The 15,685-nt window shown below is 38.0% G+C and overlaps 1 protein-coding gene across 3 annotated transcripts in view; it reads left to right on the plus strand.

Annotated features, from left to right (window-relative positions):
• Positions 1-15,685, plus strand: part of CLCA2 (chloride channel accessory 2) — an 82,179-nt gene that overhangs the window by 19,394 nt on the left and 47,100 nt on the right. The window contains exons 4-6 of one of the 3 annotated variants that reach the window (XM_072648934.1): positions 8,609-8,821; positions 9,052-9,202; positions 10,757-10,894. In XM_072648934.1, coding sequence (XP_072505035.1) covers positions 9,200-9,202; positions 10,757-10,894 — 141 coding nt within the window. In that variant the 5' untranslated portion in view covers positions 8,609-8,821; positions 9,052-9,199. The other 2 variants (XM_072648933.1, XM_072648932.1) reach the window with 2 other exon arrangements.

Consider the following 15,685-nt stretch of genomic DNA (forward strand, 5'->3'; position numbering starts at 1 on the left):
TAGATGGGAAGAAGGGGTAGCGATGGGGTGATCAAAAAGAAAAGTAAGAAAAGAGGGTCCTTGAAATATTTTTAAAATGCCCAGAAGACAATGAGAGTCAGTAGAAAACATGGAAAATGGGTAGCTTTGAAAATAACTTGTTAAGTTTTTTGTATACTTAAAAATAAAAGCAAGCTGTTTATAATGCAGATTCACAGCTTCATGAACCATCTTTTTCTCTACAAAAATTCTCATCCTATTTGGTGTTGGTTAAGTTCAAAATTTTAAAAAGTTAAAATGTTTTCTTTCTACAGATGCATGGAGGTTATAACACATATGCAAGTCTACCCTTTGTAAATTTTCTTTTATTTCATTTAATATAGCACTTTGTAAGTACTGGGTGCTCCATAAATGTTTCTTAAATAGAATTGAAAACATCATGAAGAGAGAATGAGCCTTGCACCATGGTGCACTCAGGGCCCTGTTCTTTATCCTAGTTGGCAATATGAAAAGATAACAGAGCCAGAATTATTGCGGGCACACTGACAAGAAAGGGATACCTGGAACAGGCAATGATGACTCTTTTGATCACAAGATAATTATTTATATTATTTTCAGTGAGGCACAGAAGAGTGGGGTAGTTAACACCCTATAATTATGGTCTTTTTCTTCAAAGAAGAAAACAGCAGCAGAATAAGAGAGGAGTGGCTCTTGGCTAGGTGAGGCTCTAAGCCCAAGAAAAGGATGGACTCACCTGTTTAAATAACTGAACTGCCTCACCAAAAAAAAAAAAAAAATCACCTACATGCTACCTGCCTTTTCTTCCCCTCCCCCTCCCCTCCTTCTATTTTCTTCATTATGATATAAGCTCCTTGAGAGTAGGAACCATCTTGGTTTTTTTTTTAATTTGTTTTTGTATCCCTATTACTTACCAAGTGCCTGGCATGTAGAGCTTAATAAATGCTGTACCTCGCTATCTATCTCACTAGCAAAAGGAAGTGGTCAACTGGGAACACTCTTTTTACTAAATATCGTTTTTTAACATTTCATTGCTGTTCTTTCTATTTACATTGTAGCCATTGTATACATTGTTTTTCTGGCTCTACTTAATTTACTTTGCTTCAGTTCATAAAAGTCTTCTTGTGTTTCTCTGAATTAATCTTATTCATCATTTCTTTTAGCGTAGCAATATTCCTTTATAGTCTTGTGTTACAACTGATATAACTATTCTCTAATCAGTGAGCATATACTTTCTTTACAATTCTTTGCTACTATAAAAAGTGCTATAATAAATATTTCAGTATCTATGAGGCCTTTACTTTGGCCATAGATCTCTTTAAGATATATGTCTAGCAGTGGGATCAATTCATAGCTCTGCCAACAATGCATTGGTGTGCCTGTCTCTACAGAACCTCTGCTATATGACTATTTCTGGGATTTGGGGTTTTTTTTTTTGGTTACTATTGCCAGTTTTCTAGAGATGAGGTGAAATCTTAGTGTTGTTTTAATTTGCATTTCTATATATTATTTTTTTAAATTTGAATCATTCTTTCATATTGTTGCTAATAGTCTGGAATTCTTAATTGAAGTTTGGAAGTGTATATTTGTATCCTTTGACCATAGAAGTGGTGTGTAGGTGGGGGGAAGAAAAGGAAAGCAATAAGTATTTTGCTAAGTGCTTTTACAAAATATTGTTATTTCATTTAGGGTTGACCCGAAAGTGATCTGGAAGACAAGCAGTCATCATGACTGCAATTTTCAGTGATATAGGAATTCCAAGACTTGGGGAATGGCTGAACAAGTTATGGTATATAATTATGATGGAATACTATGGTGCTGTAAGGAATCGTAATGGGGTTGGTTTCAGAGAAATCTAGGAAGATTTATATGAAATGCTGCTAAGGAAAGTGAGCAGAACTAGGAGAAAACAGTAACAGCAATATTAAAATGATAATCAACAGTGAAAAACTTAGCAACTCTGGTCAATACAGTGATCCATGGCAATTCCAAAGGACTCACGTTGAAAAATGCTTTCCATCTCCAGATAGAGAACTGATGAACTCTGAGTGTATATTGAAGCATATTTTTTCTCTTAATTTGCTTATTTTATTTTTCTTTATAACATGATTAATATGAAAAAAATGTTTTGCATTACTTCATATTTATAATGGGCATGCTTTATCTTGCCTTTTCACTAGGGGTAAGTAGATGAAAGAATATAAATTTTTTTTTTCATTTTAGAAAGGACTCATTTGTACAAAAGTTTTTCAATTTCATGTAATCAAAATTATGTTTTGCATTTTATAACGGTCTCTATCCTTTATTTGGTTAAGAATTCACACATATACGAGTTATGAAAAAGATTTTATCTGGAATCCTTTTATGACATAATCTTTAATATCCAGGGATTATCCCTTTTGATATATTATAATATACTGTAACTACTGGTCTAAATCTAGTTTCTACTAGCTTGCTTTCACCACAAAATTTAAGTACCCATTATTCATCATATTGGGCATATACCATTTCTTTCCCTTTCTGGGCTATCTCCTCGCTTCTTTCCTCCTCAAATAATTTGCTTATAATTCAATAAAAAAAATTACCCAATACCTACTGAAAGCTAAGTACTGGATATACAAAGACAAAAGTAAAATAGTCCCTCCTGCCATCCTGCTAGAGCAATACAGCGTGCACACAGATGAATGAATGATAAGTATATGCAAAGTGATACGGTGTCAAGTAATTTCCAGAGGAAAAGACAGGGATTAAGAATGATTAGGTGAGAGAGGGGCAGCTAAGTGGCAGAGTAGATAGAGCACCAGGCCTGGAGTCAGGAAGACTGGAGTTCAAATCTGACCTCAGACACTTAACTAGCTGTGTGACCCTTGGCAAGTCACTTGATGCTGTTTGCCCCAGCTTCTTATCTGTAAAATGAACTGGAGAAGGAAGTGGCAAACCACTCCAGTATCTCTGCCAAGAAAACCCCAAAATGGCATCAACAAAGAGTTGGACACAACTGAAAAATGACAAAAGAACAAAAGGTCAAAGAGGATGGCTCCTGAAATATGTGGAAGTTATAGTAGTTCTATTACATCCTCTTGGGCAGCATCTGCCAAATGTCTTGGGATCTTTACCTTTCTAGCAACTCATTATGTGCATTTCTGGCAGTTGGTAAAGTGAGACTAAGAGACAGGGAGTGGAGAGACTTGCTAAAATTTCAGTTTTCCATCCCATCTTACAAGTTAGGAGGAAATCAGTATTGTTTTCATGAAGTTGTCTGTATAAAACTAATCCTTTGGATATGCCGCCAACTGCCTAATCATCTTTGGGAGGACTTTTATTGGAGCCAACTGGAAACTACAAAGCCTTCACATCTGTTTTCTTGATCTTCCAAATCTACTTCTCAATAAACACAGATTGTACTCTCCAGCTTTGAATCAGCAGTTCTAAAAAGAAGTCTCTGAGTAGTACAGCAACCACAGAATTCCAGCCTTACAGGCCTTTGCTGTGTGGCTCTGTAGGATGCGAGGCTGACTGAATAGCTCCGCTTTCCAGCTTCAGGTAGATGGTCACCCCAGAGGCATGCAGTTCTCTAATAACATTCATTAGAGATTCACTTGCACCAGAGAGAATCTTAGATCTTATATTTAACTTCTGTTACTTTTTAAAAAGTTTATATGTATATTTTAAAATTTACTCAAAGTAGTAAACAGAAGGGGATGGAAAAATTCATGCCTCATCCTCAGAAAAGTTAAGTATCTTATTCAGTGAGAGCCCCAATGAAAACCAACAAAAAAGATTCCCTGTATTTTATAAATAATAACGACTTACATAGGGCTTTAAGGTTCACAAGACACTTGCCATGTTACTTCATTTTGATCATTATAAAAACTATGAAATAGAAACTATTATTATCGCTATTTTGCAGGTGAAGAAACGGAGAATATGATTCACAAAGGATCCCACAGCTAGTAACTCCCTGAGTTGGGTGGCATTGTTATCCCAGATTTCCAAATAAACTAATACTCAGGTATTAAGTGATTTGCCAACTTCATACAGCTAGTAAGCATCTGAGGCATGATTTACACTCAGGTCTCACTGATTCCAGACCTAGCACTCAAACCCCTATCAACTAATTGCCTTTCAAATATCTTTGACAGCATTGAAGGTGAGCTCCAGAAGAAAGACAATCAGTTGCCCAAATCCCCGGAGGCACAGGTTTGTGACACTGACTGCCACTCACTTCCACTCAATTTTTTTGATTAGCCTTGACCCAAGTGACTTCTCCAGCCTTCAACTCATTGAAAAAGTCCCAGCGAGTATTCAGAATTTCTACTGTGGGGAGAGAAAGCTACCTATAACTAATAATAAGAAAATGCAAGTTAAAACAACTCCAAGGTTCCACTTCACATCCAGAACTTTGGCAAAGATGATGAGATGGAAATAGTTACTGTTGAATGTTGTAGGAAGATGGACAGACTATGTATTGCACTTTCAATGAAGCTGTAAAGAAACATGACCATTTTGGAAGGCAATCTGGAATTATGCAAGTAAAACAATTAAAAATGCCCATACCCTTTGACCCAGGGATTACGTTGTTGGGCTTATAACTCAAGAAAGCCATTGATATAAAGAAAATCCCTATATACACCAAAATATTTGTAGCAATACTTTTTATGATACTGAAGAATTAGAAATAAAGTAGACATCTATCAATTGGATAATTGCTAAAGAATCTGTGATACATGGATGGAATGGAATGTTATTTTGTTTAAGAAAAGATGAATGTGACAGATACAGAGAAGCATGGAAGGATTTATCTGAACTGATGCAGAGTGAGCTAGTTAGAGCCATGGAAACAATATGCAATTACTGCAACAATGTAAATGGAAAGAACAAACAAAAAATAAGTTAAAGTTAATCCTGCAAAATGACAAAGAACACGCATGCATGGCCCCCAAAAGGAGACAAGGTTCTACTGCAGAGGTAGGAGGTCTATGGATGTGAAACACTGCGTAAAACAACATTTTTTTTTTTAAAGTATGGATTAGTTTTGGCGATTTTTTTTCTCTTCTTCCTCTCTTCTTTCTTAAGGGATATTCTTTGTTTTATGGGATGGATTTCTGGGAGAGGACAGGAAGTAGACTTTGGAAGTAAGATGCCAGGGGGAAATCTAGACCATATAAGATTAAAAAAAATCAATAAATTTTTATTTTTAAAAAGAGATTAGCAAAAGATCTGGAGTTGTGTCCAAGAATAACTTACTCAGCAAAGCTAAGTGTAACCTGAATGGAAAAAAATGGAAATTTGATGAACTGAAAGACTTTCAGTTATTTCACGTTTGAGGCCAAAACTCATTGGAAAATTCTATATAAAAGATCCAGAAGAAATATAAGGAAAACATTAAATACTAATATATATATATATATATATACACACATATATGTGTATATATATATATATATGTATAATGAGTATTCTTAAGACTGTCATAATTGCTAAGGTAGTTTGAAACAAAGATTTGTGCTGAGTTGTGTATGATGGGGTGATTCTAAAAACTAAAACTGGGTAGGAAAAGTAAGAGAACAATTATATTATAAAAATGGAGTGTGAAAGGAAGAACTAATACAGAGGAACCAGACGGAGTGGAGGACTGATAATGCTGAAACCTTCATCTGGATTGAAGAGGAAACAATGTGCACCTCTCAAAGGGTGTAGACATTTTCTGAACATGTAGAGAGGTGGGAAAACTGGGGATATGGTCGTGGAGGGACTTTTAGAGGGGGTATGTGGATTGGAATTTACCAGGGTAGGAGGAGAGCATGGGGGAGACTTTTGGAGAGGTGTGGATTGAGATTGGAGAGTAGAGGGAGGGAATAGGGGACTCCTGGAGGTGTGGGTGAAGTGAGGGGGTGGGGAGGGAAGAAGATAAGATAACAGGGTTAGGGAAAAAAGAGAAGCTGAGAAAGAAAAGTTAAAATAAGATGGAGGGAAATTCACAAATAGTAATTATAACTTTGAATCTGAATGGGATGTTTACAGCAACTCTCTTTGTTGTGGCAAAGAACTGAAAATTACAGGGATCCCCATCAGTAGTGGAATGGTCGAACAAGTTGTGGCATATGGTTGTGATGGGACACTGCTGCGCTATAAGAAATGATGAGCTCAGTAATCTTAGAAAGACATGGAAGGACTTGTACAAAGTGGAGCAAAGTGAGCAGAAGCAAGAGAACATTGTATACAGTAACAGCAATATGGCTTTGAGAATGACTTTGAATGACTAAGTCATTTTGACTACTAGAAATAGACAAATTAAAAATGAAGGCATATGAAGACAGACACTATCTGTATCCAGAGAATGAACTGATAAATAGAAGTATGTGTCATCTATATCTATATATGTGCATCATATATGTGGATATCACAATACATACCAATACATACACACCGATTTGTGTCTAATGGTAGCCACCTCTGGGGCGGGGGGGGGGGGGCGAGTAGAGAGGAAGGAAAAAAAATTTACCTGGTAACTTTGTTGTATATTTAGAGGGAAAAGCAAGTTGCTGTTTCATGTGCAATCATCTTTTTTATTGTACTGTGTTATGGAAATGTTTGTTTTGCTCCTTGAATTAAAAATAAAATCAATTTAAATAAAAAGAGATTACTGGAACTTACAGGTAGGCTTTACACCTAGTTCTCCTGATTCTAAGAATAGAACTCTTTTCCACTGTCTTATCCTCCTCTTTACTATGGGACAATTGTCAGGGAGTGTAGTTACTGATGTACTTACAGCCCTGTGTAAGAATCTAGTCTAACATCAGAGTAACCATGGTGGTTGAGGTGCTTTTCCAGAATCTCTTTGACTACTGAGATCTTGAACCATGTGAAGATTTTGGGGATTGCTCGTGACGAGTTCTGGGAAACAGGATGAAGAAGACTTCAGCATGTGTCCTCAAACTTGGGAACATTTTGGGTGAGATGCTGACTCCTTGGTTTGTTCTCCACCTCCAGCTCTCTCATTCTGAGAGACTGTAATGACTACCTGATTGCTCTTGGTACTGAGAAGAGATGAAGAATCTGTGTTGTGCCTAATTGGATCTGGTTCACCTGGTATGGTGAGATTGCCCCCCTCAGAGACATTTCCTCCCTCACTCTTCCCAGACTCTGACCACCCCTTCCCCTATGTCTCAGCAGGAAAAGCCATTCCCTTCCCTCAAAGTCAGAAAGTGTTTACCATTGGCTGTGATATTTCTAATGTGTTCCACTTGCCAGCCCCTTTCTATTTCCTTTTTTCTGGATGAGGTTTCTGTCCATTCCTTCCCTACTGTTTATATTGTTATATAAAATATGTGTTTTATAATTCTTTTCCATATTTGATGTTAGCTGTACTAGCAGCCTTGGGGCTGACCAGCACAACCCAATGAAATTATTACAACCATTACTAAGTTTATGACTTTCAGTGAAGGAAATAGCTTTTCCTCTTTAGGGACCAGAGAGGAAAACAGTTAATGGTGAGTTCCTCCCTGGATTGGAGAGGTAAGGGGGAGGGAAAATGTCTCTGAGGAGGTTAGTCTAACCTAACCAGGTCCATTTAGCACCACAGAACTTCACTAACTTTACTCAAGAATTTACGATATTTTTTACCACCAACCACATCTCAGGGACAATCAACTAGTCATCATCATTCCTCTGAAAGAAAGAGCCTGGGGACCAGCATCTCCCCATAGGTCCCCAAGATGGAAGATGCATACTTAACACCCACACCCTACTTCTTTCTCCTCTTTCCTGTACCTCCCTCCCAGAATTATCCAAGAATCCTTCATATAATCAGTGGCCAGTATGAACCCAGGGAAGTATTATCATCTTTGTGGTGTATCATCATCTTTGTGGAAGTATCATCATCATCTTGTTATAACTCAATGGTTAGCGCAGTGCCTGGAATGTAGTAGGCTTGAAATACAAGCAAACCTGGTGGGGGTGGAAGGGAGAGGGAGTAGGTTGGTAGGAAGGGGAGTGAACAGCAGTATCTGGCTTGGACAGGTGAGCCCCAAAACTTGAGCCCAAGTTCTGTTTGGAGATTCCAATGTGAGTTCCTTGTCTTTCCTTTACTAATTTTTTTTTTTTAACAAGCAAAGAGATCCATTCAGATGAGGACAAGTAGCAAAAGCTTTGCAAATAAAGCAAACTTCCTAGCACACTCTGCAATAACATGTCTCTATTTGATGGTATTCTTGGGCATCAGGGAAACATAAATATGTTGTAATATACAGAGGGGGTTGAGGAGTGAGGCTATTCTTACACTCTACCCAGGAAGAGATAACAAAGAGGCCAGCGAGAAAGGCTTCTGTAGCTTGACCCCGCCACCTTGGGGCTGACAAGAGGATATCTCTGCAGGTTACCTGATAGCTTTTGCCTTTGTAATAAGGAGAGAGCTCTTTCCCTAGAGGACAGGGCCACAGCCTTCTTCCAAAACTTCCAAAGAAGCAGGTAATTTGAAGCTGAGAAAGAAAAATGACTCCGGGAAGGGAAAAGGGTGGTGGGAAAGGGGGGGGGGCAGGCTGTCAAGGAGGGCAGGAGGCCTGGCTGAAGGGAAATCCTTCTCAAGTTTTGCTTTCTTTTTCAAACAAAGGCAGAAGGTCATGCCCTCCAGGAGATCTGGTCTCCATCCCAGTTGAACCAAGGGTGCCAGCCAAGTTCTTCCACCACCCTGCTCTGAAACTGTCTTTATCTCCATTTGTTTTCTCTTTTGTTGAGAAGATCGAAAATGAATAAGAAGACTGGCAGGCTTGGTGTAGCTGTCCACCCATGATTGGAGAGGAAGACCAGCTACAAGGCTGGGCAGGTACAGTATTGCCTAGGGAAAAGGGATCTGCTGAGGCAGGTTCCAAAGAGATCCACCCTGGGCGTCTACAAGGGAAGCACTTTGGTTCAAGTCTCCAAATTTCCCAGGTTCAGAAAGGCAGCATTAACTGCCTCACATCATGAACACAGTGGAGAGCATATGAATGAGCTGGGATCCCTGGGCATTCTTTCCAGTATGCCAAAGAGAAACCATCCACCCTTTGTTTGCAGCCTGAAGTCTCTGATTTTCTTGGTTATCCTGAGCCCAGAACTCCTGTTGCTGGGGACCAGCCTGCAGCTACAAGACAATGCCTACAATGGGTTACTTTTTGCGATTCATCCAAGAGTATACGAAGATCAGAACCTCGTTCCAAAGATTATGGTGAGTGGCAGAGGCATCCATTTAACACTGTAAGACTAGTTCTGCTGCCTTCTCAAAAGAAAAATTCAACAGCTGTGCAGTGTCAGAGAGAGCAGTATTTTCAAATCATGTCCCTCAAAAGTCATGCATAGGGTAATACTTACCTCCTCTCAGTTTCCCCAAACTGATCTGGCTCCTTCTGTTGTCCACAAAGCTACTACTAGTTTTATCATCAGTTGTTAGTGCTTTAGGTTTTCCCTTGCAATTAAGTTTTTATGCTATAATTAAAAGAAATAACTCCTACTAAAGCAAAAATTGGAAAGGTAACCATGTTACGACTGATTACTGCACTTTCTTCTTCCCTCCATTAAGTGGTCCTCAATGACCCTGCTTTTGGGAGAAAAAAATTAGGAAAAGGATTGTCATGGTCAAGAAAAATTAGGAAAATATCATATTTATGGTATGTCATATTGTGGTTAAACATACCCATCTCTGAAGTATTCAAATCTATTTCAGTGAGAAAAAATGAATATTTTGAGAATGCTAATTAAAATTAATTTAATTAAGTTAAATTAATTAAATTAAAATGTAATTTTAATAACCTGATCTCAGAGTTGGGAGGGTCTTCAAAAACCAACATGATACAGTGGAAGGAGGGATGGATTTGAATCTAGAATATTTAGGTTCAAATCCTGACTGTTTCCCACTGGCTATGGAACTTGAGTGGCTCATTTAATCTCTCTAAAAGGACTCAAAAGTTCCTTTTAGGCCTAGATCTAAGGTACCCTTCTATGTTACCATCTAATCCAGTTTGTCCATGACAAAGAATCCTATCTACATAGTACCCATAAGTGGTCATCTAGCCTCTTCCTAGAGCCCTCCAAGGACAGGTAGCTCACCTCCTCCCAAAGCTAATCAGTCCACTTTGGTATTGTTCCCATCGTTGGCAAACTTTTCCTGATGCCAATATGAAGTTAACTCTTTGCCACAGATGCCCATAGCTCTTAATGCAGATGTGTTTCATTTTAGGAGTGAACCTTGCCTAAGGCTGTACATAAGCATGAGAAGGGGCTATCAACTAAATGGCTGAAATTAGAAGGGAGTCAGGAGAGCATTATTTTTCTTCCTCTGCACCTGCTGTCAATGAGGTGGTGTTCTCTGTGTTAGCAAGACCATGTAGGATCAATATTGCATTATCTAGTACTTCCTGGAGGTGTAGAGATAAGCTGATTTCAGCATAGTCATAGAAGGCATGGGTTCCAACATGTTCACAGGTAAGACAAAAGAATTTGTTAAAGAACATCTTAGAATCCATTAAACTCCTCAAAGGCATTGAAAGAGTAATAAAGGCAAGCCAAGACAACTCTTCTTTTCCCAAAACCACTTTTAGGGAAACTATTAAAATAGGCTTTGTAACCAGTTCCCTCAAATTTTTATGGCTTCTTAAAAAAATTGAAAGTCAGATTTTTCATTAGTCACTCAGCTTAAACCAACAAGTCTTTCAGGTCAGCTCATGAAACAAAGCTCTGTGGAGCTCTGAATGATGAAATGTGCTCTGCTTGTGTTTGCATGCAGGGAATGATAACTGAAGCTTCCTCTTACTTGTTCAATGCTACAAAAAGAAGAGTATATTTTGGAAATGTAAAAATCTTAATACCAGACACATGGAAAGCTCACAATTACAGTCAAGCCAAAAGAGAGTCCTATGAAAAGGTAAGAAAGAGCTTAGGTTTCCAGTAAGTAAATTTGATTACATTAAATCCAGAGTTCTTGAATTACATATTTATTTTCACTCACTTCTAAATGAAACAGGATTTTCTTCCTTCCTCTTTCTTCTTTCCTTCCTTCTTCCCTCCCTTCCTTCTTTCTTCTCTCCCTCACTCCCATCCTTCCTTTGACTTTATCAGCCAGCCAGAGGGATCCATGAATTACACAAAAAAAGTTAATAACTCTTGCATTGAATGAAGAAATTCACAATTAAAAAAGAGTATGAAGTAAAAAGTGTTCTGTTCTTTAAAAGTGATCTGAAACAACTAGAAAGTGCCTAGCACAGAGCTGGACCATAGTAGGTGCGCTATGTATAAATGTTTATTCCCTTCTCTTCCCCGTCTCCTCAATTAAATAAAGGAACTTAAAAAAATATAGTTGGGGATTATTGTTGCTTATGGTTTGTTTGTTACTGTTATTAAGAACCTAGGGACACAACTTGATACAGCGGAAAGTGAATTGTTTCTAGAAGCAAAGGACCTGAATTTGAATCCCATCAATATCACTATTTATATGACTGTGGATAAGTTTCTCAACCTCTTGGGGACTCAGTTTCCTCATCTGTAAAATAACAGAGGTTGGGCTAAGTGGCCTTTGAAATCTTTATTGCTTTAGATCTATGTTCTTAAGTGCAGAATTCAAAACTTTAGATATCAAAAAAAATGAGGCCACTGAATAAAGGAATGTCCTTTGAATAGGCTGGTGTCCAGGAGTGGTCTGGGGGATTGTGGGTGTGAATTAATGAAGGTTATGAAAGACGATTTAAAAAATAAAACAAGCAGTACAATTCTGTTATTCAAGCAAGCTCCCAAGAGCAGAGGGGGTCCTTCCTGGAATTTTGGTTGGGAGCCCGGAATTTAACATTCCCCACTGATAGTTGATTATAAAGAGAAACATGCCTGTCCTCACATCCCCCAACTAGCCTGGAGCAAGAAATATACATGTAAAAACAGAGACACTACCCACATGTATACCAATATGACTCCATTATGGTTCTTGAGACTCTAATTAGAAAACTTTCCATTTTTACAAATCCAGAACCATATTTTAGATGGATGTGTAGATAAGAGGGAAGATAAATGGGGAATAAAGGGGTTTTTTCCCTTTCTTTTAAAAAAAATCCTAAAACTTAATTTAAAAAAATATCTTTATATACACATACATATTTAAATAAGAAAGGACCTTTGAAAAACATAAGCCACGGCTCATTGTTACTGACTACTTCAATGAACATGTATCTGATAGCCAGAAAGAGAGGTGAGGGTCTCATCTACTTTGAATACTTCAGAGGGACCTTGAAGGTCAAGCTTCCTCATTTTCCAAATGAGGAAATTGAGGCTAAGAAGCTGGAGTTTCTTGCACAAGGTCATACAAGTAGAAAATGTCAAAGCCAGGGTTTAAAGCCAGTATCTCTGATAGGCAAGTCTTACAATCTTTCCACTACACCATTCTATCTGTTGTATGATTTGCTTACAAAAGATAGGATTCATCCTCATCCTTCCAGCATCATGATCTAGCACCAAAGTCCTTAACTATTTTCAAGTACTCATTGACAGTCTGGGAAAGCCTATGTACCCATTCTTAGAATAATATTTTAAAATTCATAGATTACAAAGATAATAAATTATATTGAAATACAGTTATCAAAATGTACTGGTGGGGGTTTTAAGCCAAGTTGACATACTTGAAAGAACATAAAACCTGGAGGGAGGTCAGGGAAGACCTGGGTTTGAATTCTCCTTTTCATGTTCCTTCTGTGTAAGTGAAACTGTAGTGACCTACAGTAAACACTATTGGTGGAAACTCAACCCACTAAAGCAGGTGAAGCTTTCTGACCTTTGATCTGAAGGTGATAGAGCTTTGACTCTAATTTCCACATTTGTAAGACATGACTCTGAGAAGAGATGTTTTTAGAGGCAACTCTAGAAAAAGGGATAAGAGTGTACATGTTAAAGAATGGGTGATGACATTGGTTTTCTATTGTTTTACTTTTCATTTATTTCCTGATCAAATATTTCACTATTTCAACATAATTTCTTTGACTTGTCTCTTTAGCACAAGTGAAGATACTTTACATGCTGTTGAGAGATAGGCACACTAAAACTTTGTTAGTAAAGTTCTGATTTGGTGCAACTCTTTCTGGAAAATAATTTGGAATTATGCTACTTCTAACTAAGATGGTTAACTGAAGGAGGCAGATTGTCCGACTCTTGCAGACTTCATGTAGCAAAAAACTGAAATTAGCCTCAGACCAAATAATGATCAAGAAATCCAATGAAAAACCATAGAAAGTGACCTAAGGTCAGATAAGGTCAGATGGAGTGGGGATCTCCAGCAAACCAGCACCAGCACCAATGAACATGCCAAGCCTCCCAGTAGAACTGACAATGAACCAGAGATATATGTGGCTTATGGGGTTCTGGGTTGAGAGTAAACAAGACCAGAGGCCCTCTTGAGAGGAAACTGAGGAGGTCAGAAAACTGTAAGGTAAGAACTTTGGAAGTCCTGGAAAAAGAAAACAACCCAAGTAGCACGGCAGCATTCAGACCAGGACACTGAGGGGTACTGAGGTCCCTAGAAATCTGTCCTAAGATGACACAGAAAGCTTCAAGGATTGGTTCAGTGCTCTGAACCTTAAAAATCCAGAGCACTCAACCCTGGAAAGTGGAGGTGAAGGCAGGAAACAGTGTGAGATAAAGCATCAAGGGAAGGAGCCCCAGTTCAGGGGCTAGTGCTAGATAGATGAGTAAATCCAAGAAAACATCACCACTACAAAAATTATTATAGATCTAGAGATCTCTAAAACAAAGGTACAAATAACTCTGTAACAACTGCAAGCAGTGATTTGCATTTTTTAAAAGGAGGATTTTCTTCAAGGACTACATAAATACTTAGAAGAAATCAAGTAAGATACCAAAAATGAAATAGAACCTCAGGTGGAAAGGATTTGAAAGAGAATAACTCAGATATAATGGTTAGTTTTACCCAAGAAAATAATTCTTTGAAAACTATAATAAGCCAAATTGATGATTCCATGAGATGGCAAGAAATATTAGAATAAAATTAAAAGAGAAAAAATTAGAAGAAAATATAAGGTATTAAGGACAACTGACTCAGAAATCAGGAGAAGGAAATACAGTTCAAGAATCATTGGACTTCCTGAAAACCATTATTTTAACGAAAAAGCCTGAAAACTACATTTCAAGAAATCATAAGTAAAAACTCTTTGACCAAGAAGGGAAATTGAATTTAATCCACTGGTCATTTCTCAGGGATGAGGAAGTAGGGAGGAAGGAAGAAAAGTAATGTCATAGCCAAAATCTAGAGATCCTACTTCAAAGAAAGTTTATGTACCAAGGATCTAAAGCTAGGATCACACAAGCAGCTTATGCTATTAAACAAGAGGAGATTCTGGAGTACAATACTCCAAAAGGCAAATGATGTAGGCTTGCAACAAGAAATAAATTATCCTGTAAAGCTGCATATAATCCTGCATAGGGAAAAAGTGAATTTTTGATAGAACAGAGAATTTGTAAAGACTTCAGATGGAAAAACCAAAGCTGAATACAAACTTTGAACTGCAAACACAAGAGTCAAAAGAAACCTTGAAAGATAATTTGATGTGATCAACTGGAAGGGATTTTATGTCAATGTGGTGTTAACATTCTAATAGTCATTCAGTCAAAAAAAAATTTATTAAGTGCCTCCTATATGTCAGGCACTCTGCTAAGCACTGGGAATATAAAAAAAGGTAAAAGAAAGTCAATCCCTGAAGGAGTTCACAGTCTAATGAGGGAGATAACCAAAAAGTTATTATATACAAATAAGCTAAAGTCAGGATAAATAGGAAATAATTAATAGAGGGAAGGCAATAGAATTAAGGATTAAATGGAAAGACTTCTTGTGGAAGAAGGGATTTTAGCTGGAACTTAAAGAAAACCAGGGGATCCAGGAGGCAAAAGTAAGGAAAAAGAGCATTCCAGGCATGGGAGACAGCCAAAGAAAATTCCTGGAGTTGAGAGATGGAGTGTCTTATTTGCTGAACAGTGTCGCTGGATTAAATAAGGTATAAGAAGACCAGAAAGTTAGGGAGTAGATGGTGACAGGGTTATAAAGGGCTTTGAATACCAAACAGCGGATTTTGTATTTGATTCTGGAGGGATCCCCTGGAGTTTATTGAGTAGGAGGGGGTGACATGGTTGAACCTGTCCTGTAAAAAAATCACTTTGGTCACTGTATGGAGGATGAATTGGAATGGGGAGAGACTTGAGACAAGCAGACCATAAGCAGCTGTCGCAGTAATCCAGGTGTGAGATGATAAGGGTTTGCATCAGGCTGGTGGCAGTGACAGAAGAGAAAAGGGGGCATATTCAAGGTATCACAAAGATGACGTCAAAAAGCCTCAGGAACAGATTGTATATGGTGCGGGGGTGGGGAGGAGGAGGCAGGGGTGAGAGATGGTGATAACTTGAGAATGACATCTAAATTGAGAGCCTGGGAGATTAGGAAAATGGTGGTAACTTCAAGAGTAATATAGAAGTTGGAGAGAGGGGGGAGGGTTTCTGGGGCTAGATGATGGGTTTGGTTTTGGACATTTTGTGCTTAAGATGTCTACTTGACATCCAGTTCAAGATGCCTAAAAAGCAATTAGAGATGTGAGATGGGAGGTCAATAGGGAGGGTAGAGCAGAATAGGTAGATTTGAGAATCATCAGCAGAGAGTTATAATTAAATCCAC

The sequence above is a fragment of the Notamacropus eugenii genome, chromosome 2 (genome assembly GCF_028372415.1).
Source record: "Notamacropus eugenii isolate mMacEug1 chromosome 2, mMacEug1.pri_v2, whole genome shotgun sequence".
Lineage (NCBI taxonomy): Eukaryota > Metazoa > Chordata > Mammalia > Diprotodontia > Macropodidae > Notamacropus > Notamacropus eugenii.